This window comes from Melozone crissalis, unplaced genomic scaffold (assembly GCF_028551555.1).
Source record: "Melozone crissalis strain CALT ecotype California unplaced genomic scaffold, PUWL_Pcris_2 ptg000036l_1, whole genome shotgun sequence".
NCBI classification, from domain to species: Eukaryota; Metazoa; Chordata; class Aves; order Passeriformes; family Passerellidae; genus Melozone; species Melozone crissalis.
The window spans coordinates 4,180,252-4,206,080 of record NW_026535814.1 but is presented as its reverse complement, the minus strand read 5'-3'; the positions used below and the strand labels follow the sequence as shown (position 1 = coordinate 4,206,080).

General features: G+C 37.9%; 1 protein-coding gene across 1 annotated transcript in view; it reads left to right on the top strand.

Moving 5' to 3' along the window:
• PCSK5 (proprotein convertase subtilisin/kexin type 5) overlaps window positions 1-25,829 on the top strand; it is a 228,426-nt gene that overhangs the window by 198,618 nt on the left and 3,979 nt on the right. Inside the window, exons 25-35 of the mRNA XM_054283563.1 lie at window positions 2,277-2,319; window positions 3,130-3,272; window positions 4,383-4,583; window positions 14,997-15,080; window positions 15,567-15,762; window positions 17,984-18,201; window positions 19,239-19,475; window positions 19,948-20,178; window positions 21,261-21,438; window positions 22,383-22,600; window positions 24,553-24,668. Of these exons, the coding sequence (XP_054139538.1) occupies window positions 2,277-2,319; window positions 3,130-3,272; window positions 4,383-4,583; window positions 14,997-15,080; window positions 15,567-15,762; window positions 17,984-18,201; window positions 19,239-19,475; window positions 19,948-20,178; window positions 21,261-21,438; window positions 22,383-22,600; window positions 24,553-24,668 (1,865 nt within the window). The remainder of the gene's footprint in view (window positions 1-2,276; window positions 2,320-3,129; window positions 3,273-4,382; window positions 4,584-14,996; window positions 15,081-15,566; window positions 15,763-17,983; window positions 18,202-19,238; window positions 19,476-19,947; window positions 20,179-21,260; window positions 21,439-22,382; window positions 22,601-24,552; window positions 24,669-25,829) is intronic.

Here is a 25,829-nt window from a genome sequence, read left to right as displayed (position 1 = left end):
AGGGAAGTTTGCTGCCTCCTTGGGGCCGAAATCAGGAACCTCACCAAAAAAATGAAGGGGTTAACTGAGCCTTCGAAATACTGCTTACTATTGCTCTCACAGGAGTGCCAGTGGTATTTCAACAAAAAGCTAAAGGTTATTTCAGGGCACTGGAAACATCAAGTGCCAGACCCTATGCTTTGGCCACAACAACCCCGTGCAGCTGAGAGAGCTGGAATTGTTTAGCCTGGAGAAAAGGATACTCAGGGGGAACTTCTGAACTCTCTACAACTGTGTGTAAGGGCGTTGTAGCCGGGTGAGGTCAGCCTCTGCCCTCAGCCAGCTAGCAGCAGGATGAGAAGATGCAGCTCTTGTCTGCACATGGGGAGGTTTAGATTGGATACTAGGAAGAATTTCATCACAGAAACTGTGGTTACACCTAATGGACAGGGAGGTGGTAGAATCACTATTCCTAGAAGTGTTTGTGGAAAGACGACATGGCACCTAGTGTTGACAGGGTGCTTGGTCAAAAGTTGGACTTGCTGATCTCAGAGGTCTTTTCCAAAATAATTGATTCCATGATTCCTTGATTCAGAAGGGGAGGTGGCATTCTCTTCAATTATCCCAGAAATGAAGAGCATAGTCTCCAACAAAATTCTTCTGGACAAAACTTCCAGCACACAGCTGGAAAAGCACATCATGGGGTGGCTGAGCAGTTGGCTCATGCGTCAGGCACAAAGGGCGAGACTGGTGGCCTGTCACCACTGGGGCTCCACAGGGCTCCATTCTTGACCCTGTGCTCTCCAACATTGCCATAAAGGAGCTGGATGCAGGACCAGAAGCGATCCTAAGCAAGTTTGTTGATGATATAAAACTGGGAGGAGCTGTTGAATTAATCAAAGGGAGGTCCTGCAGAGAGACCTCAATGACAGGGCAATGACCAACCGTGTGAAGTTCAGCAAGGGAAAGTTCTGCATTGGTGCAGCCCCCCTTAAGGACTGTGTGCAGTTTGGGCACCACAATATTAAAAAGACATTAAGCTATTAGAGAGCATCCAAAGGAGGGCCACACGGATGGTGAAGAATCTGGAGGGGAGGCTTTATGAGGAGCAGCTGAAGCCACTTGTTTTATCCAGGCTAAAGAAGAGGAGACTGAGGGGAGGCATGGCTACAATCTACAGCTTCTTCATGAGGAGAAGAGGAGGGTCAGATATTGAACTCTTCTCTTTGGTGACCAGTAACCAGTGACAGCCCAAGATAATGGGCTGCAATGGTGTCAGGGAAGGTTTAGGTGTGATATCAGGAAAAGGTTCCTCACCCGGAGGTGGCTGGGCACTGGAACGGGCTCCCCAGGGAAGAGATCAAAGCACCAAGCCTGACAGGGTCCAGGAAGCGCTTGCACAACACTCTAGGGCACATGGTGTGAGTCTTGGGGATGGTGCTTTGCAGGGCCAGCAGTTGGACTCAATGATCCTTCTGCCTCCCTTCTAACTCAGAATATTCTGTGATTCTGTAATTCTCTTTATAATACAAAATACTTTCACCCAGGTTGTTCTATTTCCTCCCATTCTGCTGCTTCTGGGATATTTTGTTAAAGGTGAAAGAAATAGTGAGTAGAAGATAATAGAAGAAATTTTATAAAAAATGTTCCTAATTTTGGGAGTCACATCCATAATTTTATGAGTTTTAAAACTGTGTGACGCTTTCCTGTTCGTTCAACACATTTTTTAAATATAAAAATTAGTTTTCTGGTGGGAAGGTTTACCCAAAACGTTTGCACTACCACTATCTCTTCCACCATTGCCCCCTCTCCATATATAGAAACAGTCTTGTCTAGCTCAGGATTTTAAAACTTAAACTGATTAGTATGCTTCCAGAGGTGTCAAAAGTTTTTAACTTACTTTTGCAACAAATAAAGAAATAGGATGAAATTATTGTTTCAGATAAGTTGCAGTCTCTTTTTAACAGTTTCATTTGGCCCAGCCTGAGCCCCTGTGAAGGTTCTGCTTTTCAGATCGCCACTTCCTAGGGACTTTGCTCCCTCCAGATACCTGGTACCTAGAGTATGCTGAGGACTAAAAAGCCGCAAGTTACTGTGAAAATACAGTCAGGATCTGTGGAAGATTCCACCTCAAAATAAATGTGAACAGAGATTCAGATAAAACAATGTTCTTTTTATGACTGTAATTATTTTAGTGTTAGAAACATTAACATAAAATTGCTGTCAAAAAAGTTATTTTTGGCACTCTGGTTTTTACTCTGAAAATTATTTACATAATTTTATATCTTAAATTTCAGATGATCCAAGAATTTGTGTAACATGCATTCAAAACTATTACATGTAAGTATAGCTGTATATATATTGCCCTTCACGACTACACATTTTCTGAAGCAAAAATATGCACTTTACTATATAGATCTGTGCTGTGTATGTTGTCTCATGCTTTAAATTTCTTGTGTGAGAAACAGTAAATGGGGAAAAGTCTTGGGAAATGTCAGAAGACTAGCTAGTCAGTCAGTATTGAGACCTGTTAAAACTTATGGACTGGTGGGACCTTCACATATCAGAATATGGAACAAAAAGTGTCAAAAAGTTAAACAGGGCATATGGACTTGGAACAAATTTGCTTTTAGTATGTTGTGTCTAGTTCTGGTATGTGAAGTTCATAAGAATTATAAATGTATGGAGTTTACACAAATGAATAAAAAATTAATTTAACACTTATATGGAGAGAAAAGAACATTACTGCTTTTCAAAGACAGTATTTATAGATCTCTGAAAAATTGGAAAAGAAAATGTTGACTAAGTTGACTTTATAAACAAAGGCAGTGGAGATTATGTTTTTACACGCAATCAGCTCTTTAAAATCATGATATAATATTTTTTAATGAAGCGTGTATTCAGGTTTCTGCCTACTTTTGAAAAATAAAATAAAATTATTCATATTTAAGAATCCTGAGATTACGAAACACGACTTTGCTAGATGAATAAACAACATAACCAGAACTACACTTTAAATCCTCATTATAGGAATAGTTTCTGTTCATCATGCTAATCATGCTTTATCATTACCATCCCTAGAAACACACAGAAAGCAAACTCAATGACCTTCAAAATAAACTTACTAATGATGTTCAATTTATCTTACAGGTATGAGCAGCATTGCTATAAATACTGCCCAGAAAACACCTACAGAGATGAGAGTTCTTGGCAGTGCAGAGATTGTCCTAGCAACTGTGACAGCTGTGACAAGGACGGGTGTAACTGGTGCAAGGAAGGCTTCTATCTCTCAGGTAAGCAAAGTGCTAATAATGGCATAATACACAAGAATATTTTAGACTATTTCTTTTAAAAAATGCTCTCAGTCCAAACTCTCAAATTCATGAATCTGTTCTATGAGAGACAGTTGGAGGCTCTTTGCAAAATCAGGCATTTGCCTTAATGTAAGGTGGGTACGTTACCCAGTAGCGTAATTTGGTTCAAAGGGTCTATATACTTAAATTTCAGCTCTTTCAGGCACATTTTAAAAATGTATTTGATTCAGACTTTGTGAAAGGAGGGGTTTTTAACTACAGAAAGACATTTAAATGTTTTCCTACTATTTGCAAGTCCAGTTTTACTTTGACTTTTAAACACTCTAAAAAAAGCCCAGTTAAAACCACTAAATTCCACATCAGAATCACACAAGAGTAGGAATCCCCCAGCTTTTTATGGAAGCCATAAATCAGGCAGGTCTGGTTCAGATGTGGTGCCAAAAATGAATCACAGGAATTCCTGAGGTTATAGTATTTTCTTGCCCTGGCTGTTGAAAGTGCCCAGTAGTGGCACCTTGCTCTGTGGAAAACTCTGTGATCAAAACCAGGGGTCTGTGATCTCTTTAAATTGAAATTAGACAAAACTCAAAAAGCCATAAGTGCTACAACTTCCAGAGGTTTTGATGAGGTATGCAAAACCTTAATCTGGATCAGCTTTAAACCTGAACTTAACTTCATATTCAGCGGAAACTGGAATCCTATAAATTTGCATATGTCTAAAATTTGCAGTATCTAAAAATCTTAGGGGCATCTAGTCTTTAATTTTTTATTGAGACAGTGTAATTGTTAAGAGTCAACCATAAAACCTTTACCCAGGCATGGACTTCCATTAGATTTGTATGCACTAATATTTAGTACATTGATTAAAGCCAAGTTAGAGGCAAATATAAATGCAGATTGGTTTGAAGTTTGTGGAGTTTCTCATGTGCAACTGAACTGAATTTAGATTTCATGGTAAAAAAAAAAGAGTTTTTATAGCTGCAAAATTTTTCATAGGTTCTTACATACTGCTTTTTCTTAAACCGTTTCTGCTGGAGACAGAGGGATGGACAGGGGTCATTGCGCTTCCAGGCTCTGTTTCTGTTGCAGATGGCACCTGTGTGAGTGAGTGTGGAGATGGCTTCTTTGCTGATGGCATCTCTAGAGAGTGTGAGCCCTGCCACAGGAGCTGTGTAACCTGTGCTGGGCACAGCTACAAGGACTGCACTGCGTGCAAAGACAGTTTCCAGCTGTCTCATGGGCAGTGCCTGAACCCAAGAAATTCTCTGCCAGGTGGGAAGTTATGGAGGGGTAAGTTTGAAACAGGTCTCACAATCTTCTCTGTTTCTCTGAAGGCTACTAATTTAAAATTTAGAAAGACTATAGCAAGATGTTGCCGATTGCTTGAAACTGGACTTTCGTCATTTTAAAAGTATTCTGACCAAACCCATCGGTTCCACAAACTGAAATTCATTCTCCTGCAAATAGTAGAACATGTCCATACAATGTAGGTGTTTCTTAGCTATCTTATCTGAATAAAGATTAAAAATATAATTAAGAAAAAAAATTTAAAATATAAAAGATGTGCAAGAGATTCAGGTATTGGGAGTTAAAAAAATCTGGGTGCATTGTAGATCAGGTTTTAGACCAGCTTTGTGGCCATTTGTTCCCTCCAGAGAAGTCAATATAAGTTGGAAGAAATAGAAAATAATACTGTGTGCGACTATTTGTGTGTGTAATGTGAAAAAAAATCTATCCTCTCTCTTTTTTCTTTTCTCTGTGTACATCTGCAATGCTTTCTGAGAGACCAAATATGAGCTGTAGGGCTACATTCTGACTTTCTGGTCCCACGCTGGCCATTCCACATCTTTGACAAAGTAATTACTTTTTTCTCGGTGGTCTCATCCATAGCATGAGGGAAGCAATTCTCTGTTCCAAAAAAGCTCCCAAAAATCCAAAAGGCATTTGGAACAAAAATGCCTTTATTTAGGGATGTTCAGAGTACCACTGTGATAATTTTAAAAATTATTTTCCTTCCTATCTATCTTCAAATGCAACCTAGTACTGTCACAAATTTCTTATTTAAAAAGTTTTAAATGAAGAGGGCATATATAGACTATTTCCTATGTTTTCACTTGAATCAAACACATCCAAGAATGACAATCCTTAGATCAATATGATCTTGTATTAGAAACTAAAATACCGTAATTAATACTTTCAGAAAAAAATTTTACCATTTCAATTAATTGCCTATCTGTTGGAGAAATTACGTATTACAGATTATAGGAATAACCTTTCTTCAGTTCAAAAAAATATCAGAGAGACATAAAAATAAGAATATTAATAGAAAGTTGGTCTCCTACTTGCATTTCCTTGTGTTTAATCCACAGAAGCAAGTTTGGGGTTTTTTTCAACTTAAGACTACATATACATCAATGCCATGAAAAGACCACATCTGTGGTCTGGTCTATCTATTATTATCTCTTTCTCACACTGTTGAACATGGTGACTTCTTGTCAACTTTTTTCATTTGAGCAGACATCTGATGCAGTTCTACATAAATGAACATTCCTATCCTGTGAAATTTCTTTCTCTCAGTCTTGCATACCATTCACTTTTCCTTACAGTAGCAAAAATACATCTGTCTCAGGGACATTTCAGCCTGAAAGGCGTGTCTCACTCAGAGCTGTTCTGGCTTGGACATTAATGACTGCTCCAAAGACAGAGGATTCCTGCTGCAGCTGGTGATGGGACCCCAGGGAACACAGCTGGTGGCTGTACAGCTCCTCTTGGACAGCCCTGCAGGGATTCCTTCAGCATGGCAACTGCTGCACCATGTAACTGCTGGGAAAGCTGGGGATGTCCTGAGCCTTTTCCCAGGCTTCCACATAGAAGTAATCTTTGAGTCAAAACATAATGAAGTTGTCACTGTGTTTATTGAAGTTACATCCTTTAGTAACTACATTTATCGACATTTTCTGAAGCTTCCTATTCAGAGACTGTAGTCTCATGCAGTTCTCATCAAAATAATTGTCATTGTTTAAAAACAACGCAGCCTGAATTGTTGATTTTTGTTTTGAATATCACTCACTCATTTCTTTTGATGATTTCATTCAAGAGGCAGATGTCAGCTGAGTCCAGATTTCCAACCATACTGTGTATGCTGGAAATTCTTGTTGCATGCTAAAGGTCCTTAACAAAAAACATAGGATCCAGGAAGGTAGAGAGAAAACACATTTAGCTCTAGCAGTGCATCACACTGCTAAAGTTGCTCCTTGTTAGGGACTGCAGTGCATTTCACACCCTGATAACATTTTAATATACATGGATCATTTTAAAAGGGAAAAAAGAAAGCAAAGTAAACAACCAAAACCATTCTGTGTTTCACAATTTGTCACAATCTTTTTCTTTCTAATCCTTTTCTTCTTATCTAAGTCTTCCTGAAAATCAATAAAATTTAGGGAATGCAGTCACTATCATTGTCCACACAATTCTGTAGGATTAGTACAAGAATGGATAAAACATATCTCTGCTCCTTGAAATTTATATCAGTGAGTATTATGGCTCTCATACCTGTACAGAAAACATCCCTGGGTGAAGAACAAATGGTCCCTCTCCAGCTTATTTTAAGCACACCTGTAGGTCCTCCTTCTCTTCCATTGTGTATTTCAAAGATATACCTAATATATACAGATATACAGAGAAAATAATTTTTCTTTCATACTTGAAGGCAAAACCAAAGCATCCATCCAAGTCTTTCACCATCTACTGTGGACAAATGTATCTGGGAATCTTTTATCCCAGTTTACCTTTTTTTTTGATATGGTGGTTTTTTATGTACACTTTGATTTTATCCACAGTTATTTTTTTCTTACCAAAATACAAGGAGACCTCCACCTCATCTGTTTTCAAACTCATTTTCCAAGGGTAGCCTGTCATGCAGCATGGCAGGCATGACTCAAGTAGATTGTCCAAGCTGTAGGGGTTATTAGAATAGTTTCATGATTTTCACCAGCTCTACATGAGCAAGGTTGTGGCTGAGGTTTGGGTTTTGACTTGCATCTTCTCCAGCTGCTTATCAGTATAAGCTTCTTACAGCCCATCTTCCTCAGCATCCTCAACATATTTACCTTACTACAGAACCACGGTAGAGCTGCCTCTGATCTTCGGTGGCCTGAATTAAAGAATCTGATTTAAAAATACAGGCCAGATGATTTCTAGTCCTACCAGTTTGGGGAATTGAGCTGGGTCTGAGGAGGTTGGGATTAAACAACCTTGCCCTTGCCACGGGAGTGAAGGAAGGAGAGCACCAAATGCATCCCCAGTACATGGCCTGCTCCAGGCTCGCAGGAGGACAACTCAAGTAGGAAGACAGACAAAACTTCCTCATCTAATAGTTTACATCAGCTTTTACGATGTTACTCTTCCATTTACTCTTTTTCTTTAGAAATGTACTAATTCAGAGTTGAGGTATCAGACCTTGAATTGCATGACAAACAATGAAACAATTTCTCTTTGGCCCCTCCAACCACATGAATTCAGTGGGTTCCACTGTGGGTTTAGTGAGTATGTTGACATACCATGGGAACAATGTGACTTTTGGGAAACATTTTGCTTGTTACAAGGCTAACATAGTTTAAAGAGCAGTACATCAGAACCCTCCATGGAGAAAACAAGTCAGGGTCTGACTGCCTTTGCAAGTTGAGAGACCATTTAGGTTAGAACTAAAATCATTGTGAATATGGAATACACTTCTATTTTCTGTCATGTTCAAGGTTTCACTTCCATTTTTTTATGCAAGGATAAATTATAGACCATCTCACAATTTTTTATGAGCAAACACTTCAGCATCCAAAACTATTAAAAAATCTATTTAAATTTCTATTTACTTTGCTGGTATATTCTGCTGAGCAAACTGGTATATTCTGCTGAATCCCTGAAAGGTCATATTCAGGTCTGAAATAATGCAACATCATTATGTCTCTTACTCAGGCTTTTAAAAAGACAGGGCAAGGCAAAAAAAGGAGAAAGGGAAAAAACTCAACAACTGAACCCTAGGTTTCTAGCATGAAATATCTATATTTTCTCTCATGTACCAGATGATCAATTTGGAAGCCAGGAAACACACTAGTATAAACTTAATTTACCAAGGGAGTACATGGCCCCTTTTAACTGGATTAGATATTATGCAAATTATGATGGGGTCTTTGTTTTGCCATGTCACTAAAGGACTGCACCCTTAAAAACAGTCATTCCTTGGTTTAATATGCTACATTGTAATGAAAATTAAAAATGGGAAAAAATAGGTAGGGAATGAGATCATTTCTAATGATGGAGTGTGTGTTTCTTTACATGCAGATAAATAGCAGCAGTTCACTGTTATGTGCCATCCCCAATAATAAGAGCAACCTCCCACAAGCACCATTAATCAGTTGCATTTTCCTTTCCTAAATAAAAAGCAAAATAAAATCAGTAAAAATATACTGGTTGTGAGAAAACAATAATTAAGGCTGTAAAAGAACCTTAATGCAGCTCTGCATATATACATATAAAGGTTTCAGAATATGGGAAGGGAAAAAAAAGCAATTGGCTATGCAGAATACAGGAGAGAAATCAGAAGTAGGAGGGAAAGGGTAACAGTCTTTAAACATGAGAATGTTTTGCCATTTAAAGTGCAGAATTGCTCCATCATGGGAAGAGGTAGAAGCCCTTTTAATCACCATCCAAATGTGAAATTTCAAGTTGCTAGAAGCAAGTAAAAATGATCCATTATCAAATATGTTCTTATGCATGACAGTTTCATATTCTGATTGTCTGTTTGTATGTTTTATTGATATAAATAAATTCTGGTATTTATTTGTAAAATAATGTAGTTGTTACAAGACAACTAAATTGATAACTAATGGTTATTGGGGAGTGTCATTTACTTCCCAGCACTCCTATAATTTCTTTAAATTTACAGTTCATGTAAGTCTTCACAATGGGAGAAGTTGAGCATTTTATTACATATGTTTATAATTTTCAATATATTTTACTATATTTATATAATTGCTATTACCTCATGGAGACATGTAAACTGTTTCAGTTTTTTTATTCATGGTTGTATTAGTTTTGCAAGAACAGTGCCATGCAAAGAATAAAATCTAACAAACTAAGCCACACTTCAACTGGATCACATTCAAACCATGTATTAGTACACAGCATAAAAGCTAGACAGGTCACCTTCTAAAAGGAATACCATACCAGTAAGAAACAGTACTTCATTCTCTTCTGCATCCCTCACTAGAGTAGTTGTACTACGGTCCAGTAACAAAATATATTGTAAATATACAAATCCTTTCAGAAAATAATATCTAGGAGTTACAAATATTACAAATGTACACAGAGACCTAGTTTGATAGCAACTAAAATACAAGGTTTTAAATCCCCTCTTTACTCATAGAAAAGCAAGAATACATAGCATTTAAATGGAAGGAAATAAAACATCTTTTGCTGGTTTGAACACTTCCTGATTGCACTACCTGGCCTAATATCCATTTTCTAAAAGAGCAGGGAGAGAGAGAGAGGTGGACATCACAAAGGAAATGAGAAACTAAAAAGAGCTCTTATAACACCATTGTGGTTCTGAATGAAATTAAGGAGGGATTATAAATGCTTTTGTATGTCAAGCCATACTTCTTTATATATGGCCATATCTCTGCTCACATGCCTTGGGCTTTGTAGAGGGTTTCAGCTTTTTTTTTTTTTTAATAAACTTCACATTTTCCAGAACAAGTGGGGAGCACGTGAAGAGGACCATACTTGTTTTCATATGAACCCATGGTTTTCACCCTAAATATTTTTGAGAACTTATTTAATTTTTCTCTGACAGCAGATTGAAAAAAATGTTGAGAGTTCAAAGGAACATGACTGAAGGAAAAAAAAAAAAAAGGAAATATGGGGACGTTGTCTTAATTGGAAATAAAATTTCACTCCTTCTTTCCTTAATTAATTTTGGGGTCACATCTTACAGTGGTATTTCAAGAAAATCTACCATTGTCTCACTCAAGATGCATGATCTCAAATGAGAAAAGAGAATAAGGAAAAAATATTTCACAGTCTTTCTGCACACTTCCAGTTTTATAATCCCTTGAATAGAATGAATGGACAAGAGCACTGTGGCAGCTTCAAAGCTGCAGTAAAATTTAGCTCAAGAAATAATGAGATTCAGTTTTTCAGATTCTATAAAAGAGTAACAGAGACTTAGCTGGTCAAAGATGTTACTCATTCTGTGAAAGACACAAGAATAAAGATGGTCTTGACTCAGATTCTGACCCAAGTTTAAATAAAGGCCTTTTGCTTTTGAAAATAAAAAAAAAAAATGGATGTTGAATTTTTGTAAAAAATAATATAAGTTTAAGGATAAAAACAACTCAGTAGGTCTCCAAAGATCATTAATTTTGTTGAACACTCAGGTCTTTTCTTTCCTCAGGAAAGGAAAATATAACCCAACAGCTTAAACCCAGTAATTTTCAACCTTTCCATTTGCAATCAGTCCAAAGACTGAGAAAGTACATGTTGCAGACCATTTCTTCAGCTGTGTGAGGTTATTCTCTGGAAAGATCTTACATTTAAAGTGAAGGAAATTTACATTTACTAAGTTCATATTATTCTAAATGTGTGCTTTATTTCAGGTTTTTTTGGTAAATGAAAACCAGTCACAAGAAAGACTAATTTTACCTATGCAGAATTTTTTTTAAAATAATTTTTACAAATTTCTTCTGTCAATATTTAAATTGGGAAATTAAAATTCTTATATGTGACTGGAAGTTAAATGTTATTTCTGTTGTCTGCAGCAGCACCCTCTGGTGGCAACTAGTAACTATTACAAAAAAGAGGACATAGTGCAAAAGGGAAAGAGAAATAAAAAGAAATACAAACTAGTTCACAAAAATAAATCTTTATTTTGCATTGTAAGGCTTCAAACATTTAAAAAGAATGAGCTCCTTTAAATATTCTTCAGCAGTAGTTAACAACTTCTCTGCTTAATTTCACCTGATCCTCACTCAAAAACAACAGAGAGAAGCTCTGTAAAAAAAAAAGTTAGGATAATAGAGAACCTTAAAACAGCCAACTTTTCTGGAGTATTTCTTGTGTTCTTACAGTCAACATTAATGACACTTCTTAATATTTTGTTAAATACTGATGAGTAATGAAAAACATTAAGCTAAGGAGTGGTGTCTCCAAAAAAGTCTTTGACAACGAATCTTAAAAAAGTAAGCAATTATCTATTTGAGGATTATTTGCATAAGAGAAGTAAAAATGCTTTTAAAAAGGTATTCAGCAGGGGAAAAAGAGCTGTAGAAACTATGGTAGCAAGAGTCAGTGTTAGTGTGGGAATACTTACTGGACCCTTAGTGTTTGATTTGTCTGTCAGCGTCCCAGGAAAGGTGAGACCCTTGTGCACTCTGCCAGTGTCCCAGGGGGGAACCTTCACTGGGCAGTCCTGCTGGGTGGGAAGGTGGTTCCACTGACTCAGTCAGGGAAACCAGCAGTGTAAGGGAGACCCCTCAGCAGATCTTCCTACTTTGGACTGTGTTACCCGCTGCCAGCCACTGCTAGTGCCCATGAAGGACAGACACGGACAGTTTATGGAGTAACACTCTTTATTTGTGTAAAGTTGTGACAGCTTAAGGTTCAAAGGCTGTGGTGATAGTGCCTGACTGAAAAAAATGTGTTCAAAGGAATCCACAGACAAGCTGCAGTCCCCAGTAAAATGTTCTGCCAGCAGAGAACAGGATTCTTGCCCAACAGGCATCACTGTGGGGGAGAAGACCGGTTCAGCCCCTTGGCTGATCCCAGCAGTCATGATGGACTCTTCCCTACCTTTTCCCCCAGTCTCAACTTACTTTTGTACTATTTCTCTGTGTTTAGGTGCAGCTTGAGTGACTCTAGTCATGCATACCTTTGTTACTGATTGGTGTAAAGTTCTCTCACTTTTAAAGATGCAGCTGTATCTGGAGAAATTTTATATTGCGCCAGTTTCCAGGAAGAGTAACAACACAACAGGCTTTCATTATCCTGTAGAAGCAGTACTCACAAGTAGTCCTGGTAAAGAGTGACTAACCATGTTCTCGCTGAATGACCTACTGTTAAGCACCCAGACTGTGATTGGCTGCAATCATTACATGAAGACTCTTTTTCAACTTTAATGAGTTTTTGAGGCTTCTCACCCAATGGTAGTGTCAGATGTGGTTATCACATACTGTTGTAGAGCAACCCCAGTCACGCTGAATGTGGACCTAACTTCTCTCATTCGTATCTTTACTATTATTGTCTCTTCTTCCCCTGTGGTTTTGATAGGGGAGCCCTGGGAAATGTTAAAAATAGTCTTTGAAAAAGTTAGGCTTTGTGTTTTCTCAGATCACTGCACCTGCATAAGCAGTATGATAAATGATATAATTGTTAGATGTGATGATTGTTTAGTAATTAAATATAATTATTATATAATTATAAGAAGAATAATGAGAAACTATGTTGGAAATCTAAAGGGGGGCTGTGTTTAGCTGAAATTTATGTATACAATAGAACAATATAAGTTTAATAACTAACATGAAATTTATATAACGATAGAGTATAAAAACATTATCATCTCGCATGTGTAGTTGGAATCAGATTTGGGTGGAAAAACTACCCCAATTCCCAGAGCTCTTAATAAAAAGCACCACATATAATCACTTATGTGATTATGTGTTTTTGAACGCTAACAGTATGGTACACATATATACACTTTGTATATGTGTACCATATGTACACATACTATCGTACAATTTTCATCTGCTTAGTATAATGCCCATCATTTCACCTTATGGGAAAGGGCTTTATTTAAGTTTCCTGCTCTCTTCCCTTGTCTTTATAATTGAAGCATTTGCTTCCATGGTTTTCATTCAAAATTTCAGTATTCTAAACAATCTTACCATAACAGGCAGAACAAAAGGATTTTGTGATATGTTGCATTTGGTTAATCGTGACTGTCATCAATTAACCTACAAAAATCATACATATTTAACTGACAGGATGAGCTGGGTATGTTAAATGAGGTGCACAGCTCAACCTGCAAGTAACTTTTGGCTTTGTCTCTATTTTCTATTTTCAGCAAAATCATGAAGCTTCTGTGTGTTGTCTGTTTGTCCATAATTATTTTTTCATTAGACCTACATTTAGCCATTGCTGTAATTTTCTGGTATCAAAATACAGAGCTGTATGTGGGGGTATATGGTCACATTGCACAGCAGAGATTTTTCTGTTAGGTATGATGCTCCAATGTCCTTGTCATTTTTTAGCTGATGGTTCTGCAAAGAGTAATCAAAATTTGCTTTTCCACAGTCATAAGAACTCCACTTGACACTCATTGGGCCCCCTTTTGGAGGGAAACAGCAGGCAGAAGTAAGTTTGGGGAGAACTATTTAATAGGTGTTATTCTCAAACCTTGATAAGTTAGAGAGATAACCAATCACCAACTCTATGAATTTTGATTTGGGCAAGTGCTGGATTCAGCACCATGGGACAGTGCAACCCCAGCTTCTTATACAGACTACAGAACAAGAGGCTGAAGAGAAGTGCTGTGGAAAGGGACCGAGGTACTCAGACTGATGTCAAGTTGAGTGTGAGTGAACAGTGAGCCCTGGCAGCCAGCAGGGCCAAGTGTGTGCTTTAAGCACAGCACTGACAAGTGGTCAAGAAGGGGATTGTCCTGCTCCTCTCCACACTGATACAGCCTCAGTTTGAGGACTGTGTGCAGATTTGGGCACCACAATATGAAAAGGACAATAAGCTATTAGAGAACATCCAAAGGTGGGCCATGAGGATGGTGAAAGGTCTGGAAGGAAAGCTTTACAGGAAGAGACCGAGGTAATCTAGGTTTGCTCAGCTTAAAGTCGAGGAGACTTCATTGTGGTTTTCACATTCTCACAAGGAGAAGTGGAGCAGCAGGTATGGAACTCTTCAGTCTTGTGACCAGTGACAGGACACAAGAAAAAGGCATGAAGCTTAGTCAGGATGGGTTTACACCAGGAAATATTTTTTACCCAGAGGATGATTGAGTACTGGAACATGCTCTCCAGGGAAATGGACACAGCACCAAGTCTGACAAAGTTCAAGAAACATTTGAACAACACTCTCAGCTGATGAGGTGTCCTGCACAGGGCCAGGAGTTAGATATTGATGATACTGATGGTCCCTTCCAAAGCAACATATTCTATGATTATATGATTTCTGTCTCCTTCTGACTCAGAACTCTCAAGTTACAAGGTAATAATGGTGGTCTACAACAATTTCATTCAAAATGTCCAAGAAGTACATAATTAAACCAAGTCCCCAAATGTACATACTTTCTAGATCTTTCTGTCTGCAATCTATTAGTATAACATATCCATATTTGGGTTTGGAGCACTACATTGAAATTAAGATTATTGGGTTAACTATTAACAACATTACTATTATTATTCTCATTTGTGATGAGAAGTCCAGAACCATGCCTTAGTGAACATGAGTAAAACATTCCTATTTTCCTTTAATACAACCCATAACTTATCATTTAGAAGAGAGGAGTCAATCATTAAGTTCTTCAACTTTGTGAACTCCAAAAATTCGCAAAGATGCATTTTCAAAGTGTCCCTTCTAAAGGGAGGAGAAATTAAGAAAACCAGGTGGTAAAAAAAGGAACTCTTTTCCCTTATATCCCAGATGGAAATAGAAAATTGCTGTCCTGTGACTCTTCGTGTTTGACCTGTGAGAAATCTGCTGATGTGTGTACTTCATGTCCGAAAGGTAACATTTCAGCTTCCTTGGATAAGTTTGCAATGACTATAGTATTTCATATCCTACATGCTTCCAGAGAATGTTTTTGTCAGTGGTCACTACAAAGTCGCTTAACAGCTTAAGAGGCAATCAGCCAATGAACAATTGAATTCAGGCAACAGGGCATACCCTTAGCAATACGGGTCAAAATATTGTTGGTATTCCTTTTCTTTCTTTTCAATTAAAATTTGTAAGATATCATGCAGGAATTATTGAATAGGGATTTCTTCAGCAAGACATGCTAGATAATCCTGATGATTCCTTCTGTCAATGTCAGTGAGGTCTGAGCAAAATATTCTGGGAAATATCTTAAGAAAACATGTTTTATTCATGCTTTTAAGAATCAAAGTTGAATTTTGAGAAGTTGAAAGCTTTTTTTGTAGCCATCCAAGGCAGAAATCTTTTAAATGTATGTCTAATTGATGTCTTTACCCCCCTGGGTTGCTCTTCTGCCAGGAAAATTTCTTATCCATGACACCTGTGTTTCTCTGTGCCCTTCAAAATATTTTGGCAACATTGCAAGTGGAAAGTGTGAGGAGTGCGGGCATGACTGTGAGGTGTGCTCTGACCAGTGGCACTGTCAGAAGTGTCAGGCTGAACAGAACCAGCTGCTCTTCCTCCACAAAGGCAGATGTTTACAGGAGTGCCCTGAGTAAGTAATCCCTCTTATATTATCCCTGATCTTTTCTCTGTGTTCTCTTTAAAGTTCAGATCCATTATTAAACTTTCAAGGAAGAACTTTATGTAACACATGCTACCAGAAATTAAGGTAAATGTCATTTTCAGACTGCCTGAATAAACAGTATTTTCTTTTGGTTAGAGAAAAAGTAAAAAAATCAAAAGTGAAGGTAAGACATTAAATCCTATGAAAGATGGAACAGCTCTCAAGGACTTTAATAGGAACATGGTACGTCATGGCAAATGATAATAAAAATTCTAGACATCCTCCAGTTTGTTCCTCCCTCCTCCAAGTATTACATAGCAGAGATATAAACTCAGACAGTGAACATATTAGAGTCCTGATATGTAACAGTGAGTGTTTAGTTAAGACAGTGCTTAATGATGTGTGTTTCTCTCTTTGGCTCATATTTATGTTTATATTTTACATGTGAAATTTAAAAATATTCCCATTTGACTGCAATAGATATTAGATCAGGCACATGAGAAGTTCAGGTACTCTTTTTTCTATTTTTTATTTAAATCAGCATTCATCTTATATATATATACATAAAACCAATGCTATGCAGAAAAAAAGTCTTGCTTGGTTAACCCTTTTTCTTCAGAAAATTGTGAAGCTCACACTTTTCCTGCAGTCTCTGCCTTCCTGGTAATTTTGCTGAATATGTCAATGAGGGCCAGTGGAACAGGTTTTCTTCATGAAAAATCACAGTGAGTGCAAGATAATTGCAATGAAGCCGACTCTACTTCAGAAGCAATTTTTAATATTAGAAACTGAGGCATACAACCATTAATTGTGTTTTGACATCAATGTCTCTTGTCGGTACTAGTTTCCCAGTTATCCCACCTAGAGTCAGCATAACAAAATTAAAACTTTATATACCAGTAGTCATTTCAGATGTTATTATCCCGCTTTTTTCCCCCTAATTCAAGACTGTAAATAATAGCTTCCCAGCAATGAGCAAAATTCACAGAGTTTAAACTCCAGTTTCAGACTCTGAGGTAAAGTTCTTGAGACACAACTACTCTCCACTGGAACAAAAAATGAGACTATTTATTAAGGGGGTTGGCTTGGGTTTGGGGACATGTTTTTAAGGGATAAAAAAGAGATAAAAAGATTTTGCTTACTGCACAATTAATTTCTGACAGAGGAATTTTGAAAGACTGGGCTAATCAGGTACTCAACATTGGAACAAGAAAAGAGGACAGGACTGTAAGAAGTAGTTACAGGACCTTGAAAAAAGTTGGAAGATAAAAAATATGGGAATAGGTGGCAGGCATGGCTCCTCCTTTTTTTTCTCTAACCTTGCTTCTAATGCATCTCCCCAGATTTTCTTTGGAAAAACCATGTCAAAGAACAGAAGGAGAAGCATCCTTCAATCAAGAGTAACAAATTTGTTAATATAAAGTACATATTGTGGGAATACTTTCTGTCTCAACTTCTTATTTAGTTTTCATCAATGGCTCTGAGGATTAGCAACCATCTCAAAATGTCCACTTACCCATCCTTTAACATTGCAACAATTTGATTCTGAGAGTGTAGACAGATTGAATTCAACATCTCTTCTATGCATCTTTACCTGAAGCAGAGGTGCAGATTTTTTTCTGTATTTATGACTAGTACTCCCAGCAGCAGCTCTCTATATTTGCTCTCACACCACAGATACCAGCAAAATGTACTCTCTCTTTGGCATCTCTAGCCTGCTGTCACTAAGGCAAGGCGTTATGTCAATATCCTGCTTTTCTTTGTTATTTTCAATCCCTGCCCTCATTCTTCCTACCCTTCACATTTCCAGAGTTGTCTCCTCTTTCTCCTCTCTAGAGCCACCGAGGTTACTCTTCTCTCTCTTTCCTTGATATCAGTATTGCAGGTCAGTTGCACAAGACTAGAGACTGCATGTTTTCCCAAATGTTATATATCTTTCTATCTCATATAAGGGGGAAATTAAGACCAAATAGTTCAACATCACTTAGACAGCAGGTACAAGAAGAAAGGAAAGCCTTCACATAGCACTAACCATGTATACTTTCTGCTTTCAGACACAGGGGAAGTTAAGTGGAAGACGAGAAAAAAATTGTGTGAGAAAACTGTTCGATCTAGTGAAGTATATGTGCTGGGAGAGTCTCATTTAGAGTTGTAATTCTCATAGCCTGGAGTGACCAACAGTTTGTTTTGTGTTTTTTCCATTCCATAGGGGATATTTTAATGATTCTGAGACTTGCAAGGAATGCAGTGGATCCTGTAAGACATGCATGGGAAGTGCTACCCAATGCCTGTCCTGTAAAAGTCCTTTGCTTCTGGAGCACTGGGAATGTAAATCTACTTGTTCAGAGAAGCATTTTGCCTCTGAAGGAATCTGCAAACATTGCCCTGAAATGTGTCAGGAATGTATTCACAATGAAATATGCACAGGTATTGCAAAGAACTGCTGTTGTGTAGAATAAAATCCCCCTGGATCTGTCTGAAGAGAGACAGAAAACCAAATCCGAATTCAGTAATGCGCAAAGAAAAAAAAAGTGATGTGCATATCATTGTCAATCTCTAAAATAGATCATGATGAGACTAAATGTACAGTAACGATCTGTAAAGATTTCACATTGCTTTGCCTGGTCCTGTGGTTCTTCAGAGACATCTGCTAGTTTGATTTTATTTTTGATCTAATGTATCCAACGTTAAAAACTTGGATATGTGCACCAATGTGAGATACAGAATGTTTCTTTCCTAGCATAGTTGAACTTCACATCTCTTTACCATTTTTGCAAATGACCACTCCTGTTAGAGAAAGAAATTCCTGTAAAGAAAGGTATTAGAAAAGTCTTTGGTACCCAGGTGAGGCTAAATGCAACCCCCCCTCCAAAATTACCCCTCACCCCACCCTCCCCAAAATATTAAGGATGGTTAATATTGAGCAAGCCATTCTAGAAACAAAAATGTGGATGAAATAAAAAACCAACAATCAACAAACCAAACCATAAACAAACATATTAAACCCAATACTCACAATAAAAAGACAACTTATTCACAGCTCTAGGCAAAGACAACCCTTTAGGTCAATACACTCTAGGTAAACTCATATTTCAATAATAAACAAAACAAAACTTCAGATATGTACATTCCTGATTTTGCAGGAAGTTCATAATGCAGAAAAATGTCAGAAAAAGGCCATATTAATGTCAAAGGGTTTGGTTAATATCACCAAAGCTGAGCAAGTGACTTTTTTTCCAAGTTCCTCTCTGTAACACAGAAGATACCCTTTGAGGGTGGGGCCAATATAGGTCTTTTGGCGGAGAAAGATTTGAAAAAGGAGGTCCTACCTTCTCAAGGTGTTCTGATGACTTCTGTGATGACATACAATCCAGAATGTAATGTTTCCTAGCACCCATCTTCTCTTGCACTTAGGTCAGAATTTGCTGCCCACTTGCTTACCAATGTTCTGCTGTCCCCTGCAGAGTGCATGGATGAGTTTTTCCTGCACGACGGGAAGTGTGTACCGGAATGCCCTTCACGATTCTACCCTGAAGACAAGCACTGCTTTCCCTGCCATGCCGACTGCAAGGACTGCAACGGGCCAGAGTCTGATGACTGCACAGCATGCACTTACAGCGTGTTTTTCCTCTACAATGGCATGTGTTTTAAACAGTGCCCTGAGGGAAGTTACTATGAAGAAGCCACCAAAGACTGCCAAGGTTGGCAACAGTTGTTTTCCCCAGAAGAGTACTGAGATACAAGTGGGTCTATTTAAGGGTCACCCCATAAGGGCCTGCATGGGACAGCTAATGTTGTTACCAGTGTCTTGGAGTTAAAGAGGACAGCTAAGGCCGAAAAAGAATCTGGCTTATTGTAGATTAGCAAAAATTGAAGAAAACAGAGAGGGAGGTAGCCAGGATACTTATGGTTATTATTCAAGGCAACCATTGTGGTAAAATGCAGAGAATGGCTACAGAACCACTGAAAATTGCTGGAGACACTATTCACTGTTGCAGTGAAAAGCAGTGTTGATGCAAAAGCAAACCTAAGGAACTCCTTGCATAAGATTGAAGATTACTTCCCACAGGCTTTCATCCTGAGATAAGAGCTGTTCCTTCAAAAATTAAAACTGTAATAACACTCTGAGATAAATTCAGAAAAGGTGAAATTCCTACTGTTTGTCCTTTACAGCATGCAACAGGACATGCCAGACTTGTTCCTCTTCCACCACCTGCCTAACTTGCAGAAATGGGTGGATATTGAACCATGATGGGCACTGTATGTTATCTGGATACTGTCCTCCCACTGAGTACTACCTTGAGGAAATTCCGACCTGCAAATCTTGCCACAAGAAATGCTTCCACTGCTCAGGACCTACTGAACACCAGTGTCTTAGCTGCGCAAATAACCGGTATCTTCTCAGTAAGTATCTCTCTACTGCCTCTAGATTTCATTCTACACAGAAAGCATGGAATAGACAAGTTTTTGTCATATTTGCAAAGCATTTGGGCTGCATCAACCAATCTAAATACTGTAAGGAGGACATGACAAGTTGTTAAATTATGCAGAGATAATTTCTTCAGCAGGGCTATGTGGAAACTTTGTGAGGCAGGGCTTGCCGGGGTTCACAGGACTAATGCAGGATTTCTAAATAGCAGCAAACACCATGACTGACCCTAATTCTAAAGCAGATTTTACATTCCTGTATTTCTGAGACCTGGTATCAGACTTACCTTTTTTATCTACACACTCTGCTGTTTTGCACCATTACAAATGGTAAAGTTGATGGACAAATGCAGATATTGGAACTGAGAATAAAATGAAAAAACTCTGAACCTGAAAGTTCCTTTGCCCAATTGCAACCCAAACAGCAAAATTATCAAGACAAATATGTAGCAAGCACAAGCAGCTTGTAATCTACTACTTTATTAGCTTTATGCACTTGCAGCTAATTCCAACACTACTAACTTCTCATTCAGGATTCCTACTACGACTGAAAAAAGTGGGACTTATCTGGCTTTGCAGCATTAAAGACACTTAATTCGATAACATAATGTAGAAGCCACAGACAAGGGCAAAAATCAGTAAACAGATGTCATTAAATCTCAAATTTACCATCAGATTCATCATCTACACAGAATGAAATTAGATTGATGCTTAGAGTGAAATATATGGAAAACAGCAATGCAGATAAAAACCTGCCTTACTACTTTTGATTATACAAAGGAAATCACATCTGCTGTTCATTATTATGCTACTTTATTTTTCACAGATAAAAATTTGCCTATCTTGAAGAGCTTGCCAATATGCATTAAACAAAGAAATGAGGACTAAAGAATTTATAAGAATCAAAAAGTAATTACTGTTCCCCAACACTGGGTTTTCTTGTTCTGATACATTATCTATCAGCACCTCAGGCTATTTGCTCTAATACAGCTGCACAAGATGTTTTATACTAGCAAATACTGAATATGATGTGCTACTTTGCATTGTTGTCTCTGTAGACAGAACCTGTGTTGAAACATGCCCAGATGGATATTATGCTGACAGCACAGAGAGGCAATGTTCTGCATGCCACAGCACCTGTGACACTTGCACTGGGAAACACAGCTCACAGTGCCTTTCCTGCAAACTGGGTTTGTACAGACAAGGAAAAGGATGTGTAACCCATTGTCCAGCAGGGTAAGGCCCAAGATCTTGTGCTAAGAGCTGCATCACAGAGAAAGCTTTGAGAAATTAGATCACTGCAGCATTCCATGTCAGTCTGAAACAGAACTGAGTTTTTGTTTTCAGGAGAACATTTCTTGTATTATTACAGTACTCTAATGGCGGAAAACCTCCTTTCCCTGTAGAAAACTCCAAAATTGGTGCCCAGATGGGGACTGCTTAGATGCGGTGTGGACATGCTCAGAATATGCTCTTGGCTATTTCTGTACAGTACGGTGTGAAACAGAACAAGTATACCAAGTTATAGGTCAGTCAGCCTGAGAACAGGCAGAAGAGCCTCCAAGCACAACTCTGGCCTCCATTTAACGAGGAGAAGTTTGGATAAGGTTATATTTTTTTTTGCGTTGAGTTAATGCTTACAGTGGGTGATAACAAAAACCATTAAAACATCTTTGAACTGAGCACTCATAATTCTAGAGAGAAGCTTTATAATTAGTCCGTTTCAGTTCAAAATGTGAATTCAGTGTTTTGGGAAATTCAGTTTTGAGAAATTCAAATTTAGAATGTTAAACTATGATTTCTCTTTCAGGTTCATTTAAATTAAAACTAGAGTTCAATGGATCACACTGGCTGTCCCTCCCATTAAACTGGAAAACTCTAATGACCATATCTCAGCAAAATCACACACACCTTCTCTACTTCCAATACTTTATATCTCAATTCAACTCAGATTTTAGAAATTTTTGCTGTAAAAACTATACAGAGTCATGCTTTGTAGCTGAATTCCAAGGGCCGAAGGGAATGAAATTAATTCAATTTCCACTGAGATTACAAACACCTGTGTTCATTTTAGTATGATTTTTATACATGGATGCAATCACGATAAAAAGCTAAGGATTAAAAAAAAATGTTGGTTTTTCTATCACTGCTGGCCTTTATGCCTATCTGATCTATCGCAGGTATTTTGCACAAAATTCCACTGGATCATGTGAGAGGTGCCACAAGAGTTGTAAGGAGTGTACGGGGCCTCGAGCCACAGACTGTCTTTCCTGTAATATGTATTTCTACCTGCTACACGCCACGAACGAATGTGTTAGCTCTTGTCCTCAGTACTACTATGAAAACAAGGACAACAACGTCTGTGAGAGATGCCACTCTTCCTGTTTAACTTGTGACGGTAAAAGTATATGTTCTGCTTTGAGCAAAAAAAAGGGGTCATCAAAACACCTGGAATCTCATCTCCATGATCTGGGAACACTTCACAAAGATACTAATCTCATATAGTGCTACCAACCTGTCCATGACTCTGGGTGTCCATCACACACAGTGGGTGATGTAGATCTCTCCCAGGGGCTGCTGAGCTTTTCCTGTCCCTTGGTGACTTGTTGCACACATGCTCCATTGATTCATATCTACTGCATTGATAATTGAGGTGAAACCAAGTATATGAATTCCTGCCAAGCTTTCTTCAGAACTGCTTCCAGCAGAGAGCACAAACAGAGAGACAGCCACTTAACAGGGAGGATTAGGACCAAGTCACATGTTGCCAAGTCAGTGAATGGAAAAAAATGGAGAACGGTAATGAATTTACCATCAGCCAGGACTCTCATAAAAATACTCATCATAAAAAAAATGGGCTTACAGAGATGGACCCCATTTTTCACATGTATATTAACAATGACTGAAAAATATCTCATTCCTTGAGCTGCCCTACTGTCTGTTACTCCATGAAAACCAAGGAACTTAATTACAACTACACATCTCTACAGCCTACAATGGGAAGAGTAAAGACCCATAAAGCACATCTCTAGATTGAAAGGAAAACTGAAATCAAAAGCACAGTGACGTTTGTTGCTTTTAATATAATTATGTATTTCACATAGTTAATTTTCAGAGACTCTATTTTGCTCTGTGAGACAGTGGTTTTAGTTTCTCAATTTTCCTTATTAAACCACTTCTGAAACAAAAAGCATTAATCCTCTTGGGCCCATTTGGTGTCCTTTTTTACCTGAACAACACAAGATTATAGCTAATGGGTTCCATGCTGCAGCTTAGAAGAGCATGCATTGTAACACACAAACTGTTTTGGATAGTGGATATACTGGATAGTACAAATAGCTAATTGCTACAAAATTATATATGAAGCACTTAGAATGAAGCCACATTCAAGAATGTTTACAACCTAATTGTGTAACAATATTATGAAAATTAGCAGAAATATGTTTGTTTTGATTTGCAACAAAAAAAGATAGGCATTTTAATTTACAGACCATTTCCTGTGTTTTTCACATTATTTGGCATAAATACTACAGGACAGAATTTTTAATCATCAATAAAAAGACAGAATTATAAAACACAAGCCAGTCTGAAATGCATCTGCATTGCTGATATATCAGCAAAGAGCATGGTGTCTCTTTGTCAAGAGTAGTAAGGAAAATCATGCATTGCACAGTAATTTAGGAAGTCCTCTGTGTTATAAAAGGTTACTTTCTTCAGCAGTTTAATGTCTGCTAATGTCAGTTCCTTGCATTTTCATTTTCTTCCTTTCAGACAATGGCAGAAAATGTCTGTGTGCAGGGAAATGGATGGATGCATCTTGACACTTAGGACAAACCCATCCCCTAAGTGTTTCACAGAAATACTGCATGCGGCATCTGTCTTTAAAAAGAGTCTCTGACACACAAGGTGCATATGGTCCTCTGGCTGTACCTAGTGAAAAATTGTTTATTTCTTATGCAACTAAACAAGTTACTTTTCTATTCAAATTTAAACATCGCTTAATTCATGGTTGTCTGAAAATAGTTAAGAGGGCAAATAAGTATGGATTTTGTGAAGGACACAATTTGGAGAAAGTTCCCCACATTTTATCTCAGTGCTCTGATCTAATTTATTTTCCTGAATATGTCAGAGGCTCCCTGTACAACTGATTGTGAAATCATCTTTTCATGACTATCAAAACACTTAAGAAATAAATTTTGTTTGCACATAAAACCCCAGGACTAGGCACAAGCTTTTTCTAATACCAACTGACAAACATACTTTTGCTTCATAGCAGTGGTCAGTATAATTTTTAAAGGAAGTTAACTGACATTTCCTGTTGTAATATTGTTATTTTGTTTGCCTGTCTAGGGAAAGGAGCACTCAGCTGCACATCTTGTGTATGGAGCTACAGTTTATTAAATGGAATGTGCAACTCAGACTGTTTTGTAGGTGAATACAAAGTCCAGGAGACTCCAGAACAAAAGGTAGCTACTTCAAGGATTTTTGTACAAAATACAAACAGCATGTGGCTCTTCTATGAGTTTTTAATAGTGCCTATCTTTAAGTATGCTTACTTTTTTCTTCTTTTAGCAGAGGAAGCCTTGTTTCTCTTTCTGGGGTTTCCTTATAGGCAACAAAGATATCAAAACCACATGAACAAATCAGTTCTATTAATGATACAGTATTTTTTTCTTCCAATATAACAGATTTCCTCTTGGATTTCTGATGCTTTTTCTGTAAGAAATCCTTCTGCATTTTTGATTGACAGCTTTTCTGGCTGAAAGCTCTAGTAGAAGGATAGGCTGAAATTAACACAGCTGTATATTTAATTGAATAGGATAAGGTTTGGGTCTGCACCATAAGCCTGGGCATTCCACCTTCCCGATTTCCACACCAATTGCCTTCTAAAGATATTTATTCAAGAATATAGCAGCAAGGCATGCCTGGGATGCTACAAACCCTGCAGTCTCTGTCCTATAATATCTTCTTGACAGTCCTACTTCATAGCACTGACCTGAGAAAACAGCCTTATTTGAGGCTGGGGACCACACAGGTGTGCAGGTCTTTGCAAGAGCTTTGACTCTAAGAAATTAAGAGCAGCTATGATCCTGCAATCTTGCACAGGTTCTTCCATCCAGGATAAACAGCCTTGCAATCCTAACTGCAAATGTGGTGAAAGTTTATTGGAGTCTCCAGATGTTCACAGTGAAGATGTGCCATGGCCAGGAACTGTGAGCATTGCAAATACTGAAACCACTGACTTCAGACCGTTCTGCAAGGCAGGTGTGATCACACAGTGACCGCTGGTAGTCCCTGTAAACAGAGGTCCCCAGTAGCCTGGACTTCAGGAAGAGTATTTGAATCTAAGCTGTTTCCACAGGAAAAAAAAAGCCACATAATTTAAGAGTAATCAGTTTTGCTAAAAAATTTCCAACCACCTTTAATCCTTACTTCTGCTTCTTCTGGGTAAAGAGAAAATTCATACTCTCGGCTTTTACCCAGAATATTTCATATTGCTTCTTCCACATCACTTACTTTTTTGGGCCAAAAAGCTAAAAAGAATGAGTAAATTTTAACATCTTGCTTAGCTAGGTGAGATCTCTAAGCTTTTACAACATTTTATATCCCACAAGCAGATCACTGAG